This window comes from Plasmodium vinckei (genome assembly GCF_900681995.1).
Source record: "Plasmodium vinckei vinckei genome assembly, chromosome: PVVCY_09".
In the NCBI taxonomy this organism is placed as follows: domain Eukaryota; phylum Apicomplexa; class Aconoidasida; order Haemosporida; family Plasmodiidae; genus Plasmodium; species Plasmodium vinckei.
In genome coordinates this window covers 82,615-97,453 of record NC_051301.1, presented here as the reverse complement: position 1 = coordinate 97,453, position 14,839 = coordinate 82,615, and the positions used below count along the sequence as shown (strand labels likewise).

Genomic DNA, 14,839 nt, shown 5'->3' with positions numbered 1-14,839 from the left:
TATATTATTAAAAAAGAAAAACAAAGATATATCAAACGAAATAAAACGCATTAAAAAATAAGAAAAAATATATGCTAGGAGGGAAAAAGAATGCAGATTTGCGTATGTGTATGCCGATAGTATATATTTATACGAATATTTTTGGCTCATCCTTTTTAAGGGTATATAGGCATCAATGTGTTGTATGGAATATGTAATATTATCATAGATAATCATGACTTAGTCATACGCAATATTTTTTTTGATTCGTCTTTGTACTTTTGAGAAAACTTGAAAATTTTCTGATAAACTTTATTTTTAAGATTTTCATCAGGTATATGTTCAAGAATCTCATTTACAAAAGCTTTCATCATAATTTTCCTTGCAATCTTTGTATCAATTCCTCTTGACATTAATGAGAAAATTGGTTCCTGCTCTAAATCACTAATAGTTGCTCCATGGTTAGCTTCTTCGATGTCACTAGGTATAATTTCTAATGTTGGTATAGCTACAGCACTAGCGCCAAGGTTTAATAAAACCGATCTACATAATGTGTTTAACTTAGCTTTGATTGCATTCCTCTCAATTCGTCCTCTACTTCTCCAAACTGCATGTGCTGTGTCCGAAACTAGCGATTTAAATAATTGATCTGTTTGCATAGAAGGATGCTCATGATGAAACATTTCATATTGGCTTATATTTTGTTTACCTTCTAACAAAGATAAGCCATAACTTTGTTGTTTGCATCCCTGGTTTCCTTCAATTTGTAAATTAACACGTGATGATAAACTGCCCAATAATACATCAACAAATTTATAATTTGCATTTATTCCATTTTGTACAGAAACATTATGAAAATACCATACATTTTTCCCTAATTCTTGCGATAAAATATGATTAACTTTCGAATTTTGTTCTAAATATATTCTTGAAAAGGCATTAACCATGCCGCCATTATTATCATTTAATGATATATGTGATTCGTGAATATTTATTTTGCTATTTTCTTTAATATATAGGACTAATCGCGGGTTTGTTATTGGATTATGTGTAGAATTTGTTATTTCATTTTTTTTGTAGGAATTGTTCTTTTGAGTATCATCTGTGATAGGATTTGATTCATTTTCTTTATCATCTTGGTGATTTATGCTCACATTTGAATTGTTGGTTTGATCATTTTGAAGTAGGTTATCACTATTTTCGTGATCCTTATCTTCATTGTATGCTTCATCGTGTGTTTGTTTTTTTTCCATATCTGGTGATTGTTTATCCGTTGGGGCATTTTCATAGATTACATAAGATTGACCGTTTTGCAAATTTTCATCTTCACTTTTTGAAGTGGATATAAATATAATATGAAAATATTTATCGCTCAAATCTATATCTTTATCTAGATAAAGAACTGCACAATCTTTAATTGAGGCTAAGTTTAATGCAGAAAATTTTGCCATACCAAAATCACTTTTTCTATAATCATAAATTGGGTAATCATTATCAAATTTTCTCGATTGTTTTCCGATTTGACCTCGAACAAATGGCTGAGTATTTGTTTTATACCAGTTTGTGTGTTCTGGTATGAAATACAATTCTTTATTTATCAAATATTCAACTTCTGGATCTTTTATATTAAAAAAACTACCTACGAATATTTTTGATGTTGCTCTTTTTTCACCATTTGGGCCAACTTGCTCATTTTCACGGTGTTCTGTGGCATTTAAATCGTCACTTTTCCCATCATTCGATTTGTTTTTTTCTTTAAGATCTTGATCTAATTTTTTTAAAATGCTTATGTCATCGGATAATATTTCGTCAATTATTCCATCCCTTACAACAAGGGTATAAAATGCCTTCTTGTGGTTTTCTTTCAATTTATTTACTTTTGATTGCTCATTATTGCTTTCAGTATCTGGGCTATTCCCCTCAACACCATATTGTATATTCCCTTTTTCATCAGTTGACGCATTAGATGTTGTTTTATATGTTTGCAAAATGTTGGATTCAGCATTCTCTGGGGATACTTTTTTATCGTTAAGAGAATTGCTCAAGTTGGGATTATCCTTTCCATCTTCATGATGATCATCTTTTCCATGCTCCTGATAATTTATTTTAGTAGATTGATCAGAATGTTGTTTTTCACTCTGGTTTTCTGGCTCTACTATTTTCATTTTAAAATTTGATAATTCTTCTTTTGAAATATTTCTTAAGCTTATACTTGTGTCAAAGTTTTGTTTATAAAAAGATTTTAAATTTACTTGTTGCCTCCATGCTTCTAATTTTCTGTTAGGTGTTGGAATTTCACTATATGCACTTTTTCCAGAGTTTTGTAAAATTTTCCATAAACAATATTTGGGGGAATCAATATTTAGATAGATTTTTGGTACAGGGACTTGATTAAGTGATTCAATTATTTCACCATTTTTATCATATTTCCATAATTTAATAAAATCAGTATCTTCTAAGATATTTTCATTATATTTATTTTTAAAAATTTGAATTTTATCATCAAACGAGCTTTTTTTATGAGTAAGATGGCGTGATATTTCTTTATCCAGTTCATTGTCACTAAGCTCGTTCTTCATATTTTCCTTTTTTTCAAAATCTTGATCAGAGGAATTTTCCCCATTCGATTTAATATTATCTCCAAAGCTGGCGCAAGATTGTAGAGAGTTTATATCCTCATAATGGCCGTCAGAATTTTGAGGAGTAATTTGTTCGGTTTTAGAATGAGGATTTATAAATGATTCACTAACATGAGAATTTCTTTCTTCATATTTTTGTGAAGGTAATTCGATATTATTATTGTGTTTGATGGAATTGTGATTATTTAATTGTATTAGTTTATCCTTTAGTTGATCAAATTTGTCAATTATATAATCTGTTTCTATAGCAGTTTTGTCCCTTATAAGTATTTGCAATGTGTACAAATTTAATAAAAAATTAAGATTGTGAAAAAAGTGTTGATTGTAAGAAGAGGATATTTTGATCAAATCATTAAAGTAAATATTTCTTTTAACATCTGTTGGAGTATTAAATGAATATATTTTATTTCGTTCTTTACCAAATGTATCAATATTACGACTACTAAAACCACTAGTTGTTATAAAATTTATAGGTGAATTGTTATAACATTTTGTAGAATTAAGATCAGGTGATACGAATTTGGGTTCAGTAGATATATCTTCTTCATATGTTATTAATTTAGGAATATAATATTCATATTCATAAAACTGAATTTGTTTATTTATTGGATTTTTATATTTGTATTTATATTTATATATTAAATATGGTTTTCCGTTTTTTTTCCATTCATTTAGATCAAATAATTCATTATTTTTTATAAAATTGTTTACACTTTCAACATTTTGATATTCATTGTTATGTAAGTTTGATATATAATCATAAACTAATGTTGATTTATAATCTTTGTTTTTATTTTGTATTAAAAAATCATCAATGGAATAATTCGACATAGGTTCTCGGTTATTTTGTGATGTTATATCGGTATCATTCTGGTCATCTAATTCAGGTTTATATTTTTCATACAATTCTTCATATTTTCTAAGATACTTTTTCACGTATTTATTTTTCCCATTATTTTTATATTTTGTTGATAAGTGATTAATAAAAAGTAATTTTGGTTTTGTAAGGCTATAATTGCTATATATGTTCATATAAGTAGGTGATTGCTTACTTAATTTAGGAGTTTTTAATTGTATATTTATGTGTAACTTTTTTGAATTTATCCATTTATATAAACTTGTTAAAATTTTAAAATTTATCGGATCTCTATTAATATGGTGTTTTTTGTTTATGTGATTTGTATAGAGATCTTTCTCAGTATTTTCCTTATTCTTTGTACTACATTTCGAAGTAATTATTTCATTATAATTATTATTTGCTATTGGTAAGTTTTCATATCTTTCATGAAGGCCATTGGCAAAGTGAATTATCTGAGTCTTGCTTTTTCTTTTATTAAGACAATATTTATCTTCTGATCGATCAGATGAATATATGTTTTGGGGGGGATTATATTGCACATTTAATTTATCTGATTTTCTTAGTTCTGCTTTTTTTATTTGGTTTTTCTTTGCTTCTTTTCTTTTCACTTCTGCCGTTTTTCTAAGACTCGTATTGTGCATGCATAAAGTATTCAAGCTTTTGCAATTGACACAGTTAAAATGATTTATGATATAATTATTTAATAGCAAGAAAACAAGCATACATTTTAGTAAAGTTATATTAGGCATATTTTCTTTTTATTATAAAAAAAATTTAAATAAGTGTAGCATTAAAGCTATCCAAAAGTGTATAATGCTTTTGGTGGAAACGGGGATAAATACACATATGTGTGTTTATTGAAATGATTTATTATATTGTATCATTTTTACATATTAATTTGATAGTCAAATATAATTGAAATATTAGCTAATATAAAATAAAAAGTGGTACATTCCCATGTATATATATGAATATATGGGTCATTTATTTATTGTATTCCTATGTATAGGCATCTTAAAAATAAACCTCAGAATATAGCTAAATTTACGAAATTAAATAATTTAAAAAAAATATTTCACCTTGATAAAAACAAAAAATAATAAAGAATAAAAACACTAAAAATAAAGATGGATAATACTTAAAAATGGTATGCATTACAGAGTTACAAATTATTATAGAAAAATAACAAAAAAAACTAACAAAAATGATTAAATGAGTTTATTTTATTGATGAATGGGAAAAAGAACAAAAAAATATGTATATATAATGGGGAAATATAATAAAAATACAAATGTAATTATTTTAAAAAATAATATATTTGTAAATTATATATGTATGAAAAAATCTTAATTGTATTTATTAAAATATTTTTCTTAATAATTTTAAAGCATGTAATACTAAACTAAGCACGGATGGCTGAGTGGTCTAAAGCGTCAGACTCAAGATCTGATGAACGTAAGTTCGCATGGGTTCGAACCCCATTTCGTGCATTTTAAATAAAAAAAAAGTCTTTTAATTTTCTATATTATAAGAGAATCAAAACAATTTTATAGATTTAATATGGCCCTCTAAATGGATATAACATAGTATTTATATTATACTATTTATGTTTAAAAATATTATGATAATATATTAAGATGATATTATATTTTATACTTATAAAATAAAAAAACAAAATGGGGTGAAGTAATAAAATTTATTTTGATTTACATACATACATACATATTTATTACCAAATAATGGTATAGTTAATATGCTCTTATTGCGTTTTTAGCATCCAATAATATGTGAAATATTTTCCTATGAAACAAATAAAATATACCATACAAGGGAAATATTATGCCTATAAGCATAGAGGGGTAATAAACTAATACATTTCCTGAGAGCCTTCGATTACTTTATAATTGTTTATAGTGATATGTAGAAAATATAATAAGCTTTAAAATAAATAATTGTTTGAATGTTTTCTTGATTTCGTTATTTTGCATAAAATAAAAACTCATCATTCATGTGTTAAACAATAAAAAAAACGAATGGAAAAAAAACATAGTAAAATTTTATTTAATCTTGATTTTTTTTTATATGCGTCAACCGGGAGTCGAACCCGGGTCACCTGCTTGGAAGGCAGGTATCATGGCCGTTAGACTATTGACGCTACAATTATTAATTATTAGTGATCTTATCATAAATATATATTATAAATATACCGAGGTTAATTTTTATTATATATGTAAAAAATATTTAATTTAATATTTGGAATCATAGTATATCATTTCTAAACTTTTAAGCGTGGATATTTGTAAACAGCCTAACTAATGATATAGCATCATCCTATATTTATATTTAATAATATTCATGTATTTAGAAAAAATGTATATTTAAAAAAAAATATTTCTTTGTTTTATACTCATAAAATATACATTTTTATTATTTAGGGATATATTAAATATTAAAACAATAAAAAATTGTTTCATTGATACATTTCTTGTTAATTTTTTAGTTGTAATATTTTTGATATAACTCTAATCTATACATTGTATTTACATAAATGATTTGCATATTAATTATAAAATTAAAAGATATTACCTGAAACTAATCATAACTACATATTAAATATATACATATAATTGGTATATCTCCTTTGATAAGTGAATATGTATTTTAATAAAGCTAAAAAATATAAGAGTATGTTAAAAAATCGGTATTACAATTATTATATATGAATGATATGCAATAAAAATGTTAATAATCTTTATGTTATGGAATTAAATTTTTCTAGAAATAAAAATACATTTGTGTAATGTTGCACATATCTATATTATAAACAAAGGTGTGAAATTTTTTGAGCAAATTAATAAAATCATCAATTTGAAAAGTATTATATGAATAAGGGTTTGGGAAGAATATATAAACTTTGTTATATATATTTTTTTTATATTATCTTTTCGTTAATTCAATTCACATATGTAAATCAAAGGTAAAATATAATGTGTATAAATGTATGAATAGTATGATGTATGGATTGTAATAATTAAAGGATGGAAACTTATGGGATTAAAATTTTATAATATCGGCATTATGAAATATTTATTCTTCAATAATGGGAAAATACGCAATTAATATTTTACACATTTCGTACTAATATTATGTTCCCAAAAAAACATATTAATCATTAAGTTGTGTTAGCATATACACTATATTACAAAAAAAAATTATAAATTACATATCCTTCATATGTAGAGTATCAAAAAAAATAAGTAATAATAACTTAGTATTGCTATGTATATTTTTTTAAGTTATACTAATGAAAAACTATTTCAATAGGCAATGATGCATTATAATCATTTAGTTAAACTTTTATATGATTTCAATTTATTATAAAACTCGAATAGTTGCTACATAATGGATAATTAAGGTTTTTATTTTTAGCTTATGTGTAAGCTTAATAATTGGTGTAAGAAAATAAAACTAATTGACATATTGTATTTTCCTTGTAAAAGTTTAAATATGTTTGCGTGTGTCTGTTACTTTGTTATAATAAATATAATACATGCAAACAAATGAGAGAAATAGTTATAGTAAATTTATTTATCAATAATATACAAAAGAAATATATGATTTAAACTGTTATGTGATACATATATGAATACCAGACATTTTAATTGCCCAACGTGTTTAAAATAACCTTAAAGCTTACAAGACACTTTGCAGGTTGTGTTATGTTTAAATTTTAATAAGCAGTTTTATGGGTACTAAAAACTTTATGATTAATCTATAATATAATGTTAAATACAACATGCAAAATATAAATTTTGTGAAAAAAAATGTATGTATGCTAGTAAATATATTATCCGTTTTTATGTTGAATTTTTAGTAACACTTTTTAATAAAATCATAAATAATTCATTTGTAGCAATTAAAAAAATATCAAATAAAATTATTCAATATATTTTAAATATTTTTTTGTAATTACGTGTTATAATGTTTTTATACTATTTATTTTATTCGTAAAAGTAAATAAAAATGCAAAAAAAAAAATAGGAAATTAGGCTATATATATAAAATAAAATAATTATGACATATTTTTTAATATAAACCTGAAATATATTTTGGATAAGGCATTGATAAAAGCGGTATATTAATTATTATATATATGCAGGATACTATCTATAATTACTTTAAATGCCTTAATATAATAATACATTATGTTTAACTAAAACCCCAAAAATATTTCCAAACATTTTGAGTAATATATTGCTTGGGCCAATCGGCGATGTATCTATATTTATATAATTGCTTACATAATAGCGTAGTATAGCACTTGAAAAATATGACCTCTTTGATATACTAATATATATTTATGCAACGCGTACTTTATATTTTATTTATTTTTTATATAAAGCGTATTAATTTAATACGTATATGTACATTAAAATGCATTATTTTATTTCTTCATAAAATTGGCATATTATATTTGTAAGGGAATATTATATATATATAATAATAATCATTATATGCAATATAAAAAATAAGTTTTCAATTTTTTTATATAATGTAAATTTTTTTTAAAATAAAAAATAATAAAAATTTGCAATTATAGAGCATATGCAATTGTTACAACATTAATTTTTTTTAATTAAATATATTTCATTGAACTTCAAAATATTATTATTTTCCAAAATTTTAATTATATAAACAGCAAAAATGGCAGCCGTCCCAGTAGCAGAATTACCTGAATGCGAAAAACAGGAACTTTTATGTACCTACGCAGCTTTAATATTACATGAAGAAAAAATGAGTATAACTAATGAAAATATTGTAAAGCTTATTAAAAAATCAAACAATACAGTTTTGCCATACTTACCAATGCTTTTTGAAAAGGCATTAAAAGGAAAAGATATTGAGTAAGTAGAAGCATATATGGGAAAAGAAAATTATATATATATATATATTGATTATTATTTATTTATGAATATATATATGTATATGAGGAAGGTTTTATTGCTCTTTAAGCATTACGGAATATATGCGTTTGCACGTGTATTATATACTATATTGTAAAGGAATATAGTATTATTTCCATGTGACTATATTACATAATTTTGTATACATATGTGCCCAGTTTAATATAAATTTATATGTGATATGCTTATTTTTTGCAGGAGTTTATTAAGCAACTTAAGTGTTGGTGGAGGCGCTCCAGCAGCTGCTGCACAAGTTGCCACTGAAAGTGCTGATGATGGCAAAAAGGACTCTAAAAAAGAAGAGAAAGTAGAAGAGGAAGAAGAAGAAGATGATTTAGGTTTTTCATTATTCGGTTAGACTTATTACAAAACATAATAGGAAACAATTTAGGAAAACATGACTCTAAGTTTGTAGAAGAAAGGCTCTTAATGTATTTATTATGTAATAATAGTAATAATAACAATATGTATTTTTTCTTCCACGTTTTTATAAATAGAAAAGAATGTTCATTTACATATTTTATGTAAATGTAATTACATATATATTTATATAACTTTTTTTATTATATTAATTTTTTAAAACTTTGAGGAAGTAAAAAAAAATATATTATCATTATTATAAAGCAAAATACGACAAAGGTTTTAGATTATGCATATTATTTTTATGTATAATTAAAATATTGAAAAAAACGAAAAGGTTATATATTATGTGCTATAAGCATATATTGAAATTTTTAATAATAAATAAAGAATGGTAATGGGTTTATTGCATTGGGCACTTTTTTATATTCAAATGTAATAGTAAGTTGTAAGAAAATAAAAAATTATCTTATTATAAGAAATTAATATATCGAAAACATGGTATAACATATGAAGGTGCAAACATGATTGCATATGTCCACCTCATTTTTTTAGAACAATAATGCGTTTCGTAATAAATTGGAAAGCATATAGAAATATATGTCACATTTATTAAAGTAAAATATTAAGTTGCTATCAAAAAATAGCGCATCGTTAGAAAAAATATACTTTTATTCCTAATTACGTGGTTACAAAAAAAATGAATAATAAAAAGAAACAGACTGTTTATATATTATTGAGAGTGGTAGCACACTATTTTTATCTTATATAATTCCTTATAAGTATTAAAACATGTCCTTATATGTAGTTGCAGATATTTAATTTTAAGGAAAGATATAAGATATGCAAATAGCACATGCATATATATAGCACGCAATGGACTCGTTTTAGTATAACTTTTTATGTGATGAATTCAAATGATGATTAAAATATAAATTGTAATATTGATGTATTTTGAATGAATATGGTAGTTCATTGTATGTATATTAATATATTCATAAATCTTAGAATATACAAAGTAATAAATATAATTATTTTGAGAATGAATATCATGGTATATTCTCATTATATATAGAATAAATTTATTTAATAAATAAATTAGGTTAAAAATTAAGATATTCAATATTTTAAAAAATATTGTGGGTATTCAATTATTATCGGTTCTTTAGGATATTCTAAAAATGCATGCCATTGCTTCGTTTGGTTATTGAGAATGCGGTTATTTTCTTCATTTATATGTTAAATTTATATAACCTTTATATTATTATCTAAATTTATAAAAAAAATATGTTAAATTTACATAACCTCTATATTATTATCTAAATTTATAAAAAAAATATGTTAAATTTAAGAAACAATCTTAATGTTATGCAAATATATTAATACATGATATAATTTTTATTTCTTTGAAGTATTAATGTGATATAAAAAAAGAGAAAAATCCGCATTCTAAAAAAATTTAATAAATTTTAGAAATAATAGATTATTAACATATGCAAGCAAACAGTTTCGACGTAAATAATTTTTATGAATCGAGTTCGAATTTCTTATATAAGCATAATGGTGGCAATCATTATGAAGGAGATAAAATATATACTAAACAAATTATAGGTTTGCGCGAAACGAATTATAACTATACTGATATATTATCCAACTTAGAAGATGTAGACTGTGATGTGGAAGAGTTAATCCATGAAATTACGAACCAATTAGAAAAACTGAAAAAAGATAATGGCAATAATGGGGAATATGAATTAGCAGTGAAACCAAATATAGATAAAAGGCTAATAAAAAAAAATACGCATCCCCATGCATCAAGTTATGAAAATTTTAAAGAATGGGAACATAATGAAAATACCTTGAATATAAATGACGAATACTTTAAAAGTAAATATGATGAGGTTGTTTCAGGAATATATTATGATATGATCAAGGATAAATCAGAGTTTAACAAAATGTACAAAGATGTCATGAAGAATAATCTATTAGTCACCGCAGTTGCATTATTGTGTTTATTGACAGGAGGTTTTGCATTGCCATTTATTTTATTATTAATACCAAAAGCGAGATACACGATTAAGAGGCTATGGAAACTTAGAAAATTATGCAAAAAAAAATTTGATAAGTTAGAATAGTCATTCTTTATTACTTTTTACTCTATTTGTTCATATTTTATAGAACAAAAAAGTATGCTTTAGATAATTTGTTTTGTTACTATTATTTGCTTTTAAATCAATTTAATATGTCAATAGATTAAATATATAATGAATTTGTCTTTCCATTTTTTACGGCATGATCTTCATGCCTCTTGATGTATATGCAATTACATATTTAATGTAAATTTTAATTTATCCATTTGGGGATGAATTTCTAACTTTGTTTAATTATACTTTATATATCTTTAAAAAAAAATAATTTTAAATATATTTATCAATAGGATATAAGCATATGCAATACCTATATATGTTTGAGTTCATGTTGTGAATTCTTGGTTTTGCTTTGATTTGGTTTTTAGAGTTTGGTAATGCTTACTGGAATAGTATTTTTTTAAATATATATAAATAATAATTCATTATAAAAAAAATATACTACGCCATATCTTTTATCCTAGAAGCTAAGTTTAAATTGTACAAAAAAAGTGATGAGCATTAATATGAAATAAATTGTGTATAAAAGCGATCTTTCATAAACTATAATACGTACATCTAGTGCATTTGTATAACTTACATATTGCTAGTATATAATATTGATGCTTTATGTTTTAGTATGAAAATGTAGTTGCACATATATAAGCACTATTGTTATCCAGAAACATAATTCCCTATTATATAAGAAATTGTTATCATACTATTTGTGATTATATTATTATACACATTACAATATGCTTACTGTGCTTGACAAATTTTTTTATTTAATAAAACATATTATTTATATGTTACAATGATTTTTAATTTGATATTGTAATTTTAAAACTCAAGCTATAATAGTAGTCTTGTATGTGAAGTTATAAAATAATAATAATATTAAAGTTGAATAATTGCCTAACATATAGTACATATGGATTAATGCGCATTTTTTTAAAATTCGTTAAATAAATAATATATATTGCAACATATAATCATAAAATACAGCTGAATAAAATATCGGCCACGATTCGGCAAAACAACATATCTATAACGAAATAGAGTTTTATGGTTTAAACATTTTTATATTAGTATTATTTTTTAAATTTCATAAACTATTTCAAAGACAATGTTGAGAAAAAGACACAAATAATATATAGGAAATCAAATATTAGTAGATGATTATGAGAATAGCAATTGATATACTTTAAGACACTAAATATTTGAAAATAACAAATTTTTAACCATAGTTTTGAGTTTTATATTGATAATTAAAACAATAGAAATAAAAAAAAGAAAAGCATAAACGTAAAAATTTTTAGTATAAAAAAATAATAAAAGATAAATAAAGGATATTTCACAAATAATAGTGTTTATGTTTTTAATGTTGATAAAATACAACACTTTTAAATGTATCTTTATATTAAAAAGAAAAAATACATTACATATGAAAAAACGAATTAAAAGGAAAAAAGGCACTTTATGATATTAATTAAAATAAATGCTATGGAAATAAATTAATTTTATTAGCATATGTATATATTAAAGTGTTAAAGGCTACTATTAGGTATATATATCTACTTCTTTAACAAAAGTTGTTTTAAGTTTATAAAAGTCGTCAATGTACCTAGCATAACATTCTTAGCCACGTAACTTAGGAAAGGTGATACACGATAATCCATCTACGAAAAAGATTAATAAATGCATAAAAAATATGTTCGATTTTTTGAATAAATGAATATCATATATTATAAATATGTATATGTTTGACCAGTAATAAAATGGATATAACACAATAATAAAATAAAATATATAATAAAATTATCGTGTTATTAATATTTTTATATTCCTTACAGAGATAATACATGTGATATCAATGTGTTTATCTTTTTTTTCAATAAGAAATCCGGATAAGTTAACAAAAGTTTTTTTTAATTTTCCACATCGAATATAGTTATCAGAATTAATGTAGGTTTTATATGTGTTTATTTCCTTTAAAATAGGGTTTGTATATTTTTCTTTATCTTTAGAGTTATGATCATCTATATTTGCTGAAGCAAAGACTATTATAGTTGTGTCTTCGGATACCTACAAAATTAATAAAAAATATATTTCATAAATTATTATGTAATAATGTGAACAATATAATTTTTAGAAAGATAAAAGGAAAGAAACGTGTTATTACCTTGATTTTTTTAGTTAAAGCATAAAAATATCCTTGAAATCGTAGCTCCGGGGAATTGTAGCGTTTTTGTATCATTGCTAAATTTGGATTGTAGACACGGATAACTTTTCCTAAAAAAATTATAATTTTACGTACATGTAAATTAAAATATTATGAAAATTAACAAATTGGGGCGCATAACGCTGGCAATAATATATCAATAAACATCGAATAAAGAATGATAATCATATGTTATATTGATTAATCAGGTGCTTGCTTATATACCTTCAATAAAATTCGGATCGAAAATTTTGGCACCATTGGGATCCCATAGTATGTTTATTATTTCATTATACTAATAACAGAATAATATATATACAATAATAATAATAATAATTTTTATTTTAACTTAACAATTTTTTTTTGTTAATTCATACCCTATCGGAATCGGGGAAATTAAGAATAAGCTTTCCGATCTCTGCCTTTCCATGTTGTTTATAATATTTGGTTCCATTATTATCATAATTGTAAGATAAGACATATCCATCTTCAGTTGTAGCATATTCCTTTAAAGTCGCTATAGCTTCGTCCATAACCTTTGTTACCTTTTTCGTTTCTTCAGGATATTTACATAATAAGTTCTTATTCTGTTCATATATTTCATCCAAACTATTATTGACAAAAGTGGAATTATTTTTTAATTTTATTTAAATTTTTAATTTGCAAAAAAAAAATATGTATAAAATGGCATTTTATTGTCACATAGTTATGAATGTGGATATCTGAATGAACATGTATATATATTGATATATTTTCTTACTCATCATTTTCTAGAATAATACTATCTGAATTAGCTTTGTCTGTAGAACTTTTGGATGGTGCAACTTTGGTTGGTGGATTTTTGCGTATGCCTTTTCTTGAAGCGGGCTCGGTTGCATGGGTTCTATTGTCCACATATACAAACAAACTTAAAACAAAAAAAACGACTTTAATGTACCCTTTATTCATTTTGAATTTTATAAATACAGTACTAAAAAATATGTTGAATTTTTTAAAAATTAAAAACTAAATAAGTTGTATAAGTATAATTATAATTGAAACCAGCGATTTTCATAGAAATTCAAAACTAATATTTATTAAAAAAAAAACAAATTATTAGTTAATTAGATAATTAATTAATTTCATGCTTCGAATGGATATAAAATTCAATCACTTTTTTATTTAAATCATTTTTTTACAAGACATCGACAATAATTGGAGTTCTCATAAATAATGACCATCTAAAAATAATATAATTCTTAACTTCTCTAATATTATAAAATTGGAAAATATATAATTTTAATTATATTATATATATATAATTTTTAATATATTGCATTATGAATATACAAACTTTTTATGTTTACCATTATTAAACAGTTGCTAAAATTTATAAAACGTTTCATCTGTGGTATATATATACTCTTATATTTATACAAAAATGGAAAAAACATATATATATTTTTAGCTAATAGATGTTTGGTAATTAATATATAAACCTAATAAAATGCTATAAAAATATATAGCATAGCATTAGTATAATACTTGTTATATATTATTTAATTAATTATATAAAAATGATAGTTGTTATTTCTTTCTACTTTATTTTTGGGTTTTTAAATAATTCTTTATTTTTATTATAAAATATGTCTTATATTGTTTAAACATTATAGTAAGGTAATTTAAATCAAGAAATATGTTATTTTTACAAA

General features: G+C 23.3%; 4 protein-coding genes and 2 non-coding genes across 6 annotated transcripts; 3 read left to right on the top strand and 3 right to left on the bottom strand.

Annotated features, from left to right (window-relative positions):
* Window positions 1-212: 212 nt before the first annotated feature.
* Window positions 213-4,118, bottom strand: PVVCY_0900280 (FeS cluster assembly protein SufD, putative; the record flags this gene model as incomplete). The annotated part of the gene is made up of 1 exon (XM_008626369.2): window positions 213-4,118. One exon carries the CDS (start codon window positions 4,116-4,118, stop codon window positions 213-215), a length of 3,906 nt encoding a protein of 1,301 aa, XP_008624591.2.
* Window positions 4,119-4,883: 765 nt separating this feature from the next.
* Window positions 4,884-4,967, top strand: PVVCY_0900270. Its single transcript has one exon. It is a non-coding gene; the product is annotated as a tRNA-Leu (tRNA).
* Window positions 4,968-5,560: 593 nt separating this feature from the next.
* Window positions 5,561-5,632, bottom strand: PVVCY_0900260. The gene has a single exon. It is a non-coding gene; the product is annotated as a tRNA-Gly (tRNA).
* A 2,549-nt stretch (window positions 5,633-8,181) lies between these two features.
* Window positions 8,182-8,799, top strand: PVVCY_0900250 (60S acidic ribosomal protein P1, putative; the record flags this gene model as incomplete). The annotated part of the gene is made up of 2 exons (XM_008626368.1): window positions 8,182-8,381; window positions 8,640-8,799. The coding sequence occupies 2 exons, from the start codon at window positions 8,182-8,184 to the stop codon at window positions 8,797-8,799; spliced, it is 360 nt and encodes a 119-aa protein (XP_008624590.1).
* A 1,495-nt stretch (window positions 8,800-10,294) lies between these two features.
* Window positions 10,295-10,936, top strand: PVVCY_0900240 (fam-b protein; the record flags this gene model as incomplete). Its single annotated transcript, XM_008626367.1, has 1 exon — window positions 10,295-10,936. The coding sequence occupies one exon, from the start codon at window positions 10,295-10,297 to the stop codon at window positions 10,934-10,936; it is 642 nt and encodes a 213-aa protein (XP_008624589.1).
* Window positions 10,937-12,501: 1,565 nt separating this feature from the next.
* PVVCY_0900230 (fam-a protein) lies at window positions 12,502-14,096 on the bottom strand (the record flags this gene model as incomplete). The annotated part of the gene is made up of 6 exons (XM_008626366.2): window positions 12,502-12,606; window positions 12,779-13,012; window positions 13,110-13,219; window positions 13,374-13,443; window positions 13,526-13,757; window positions 13,909-14,096. The coding sequence occupies 6 exons, from the start codon at window positions 14,094-14,096 to the stop codon at window positions 12,502-12,504; spliced, it is 939 nt and encodes a 312-aa protein (XP_008624588.2).
* Window positions 14,097-14,839: the final 743 nt, after the last annotated feature.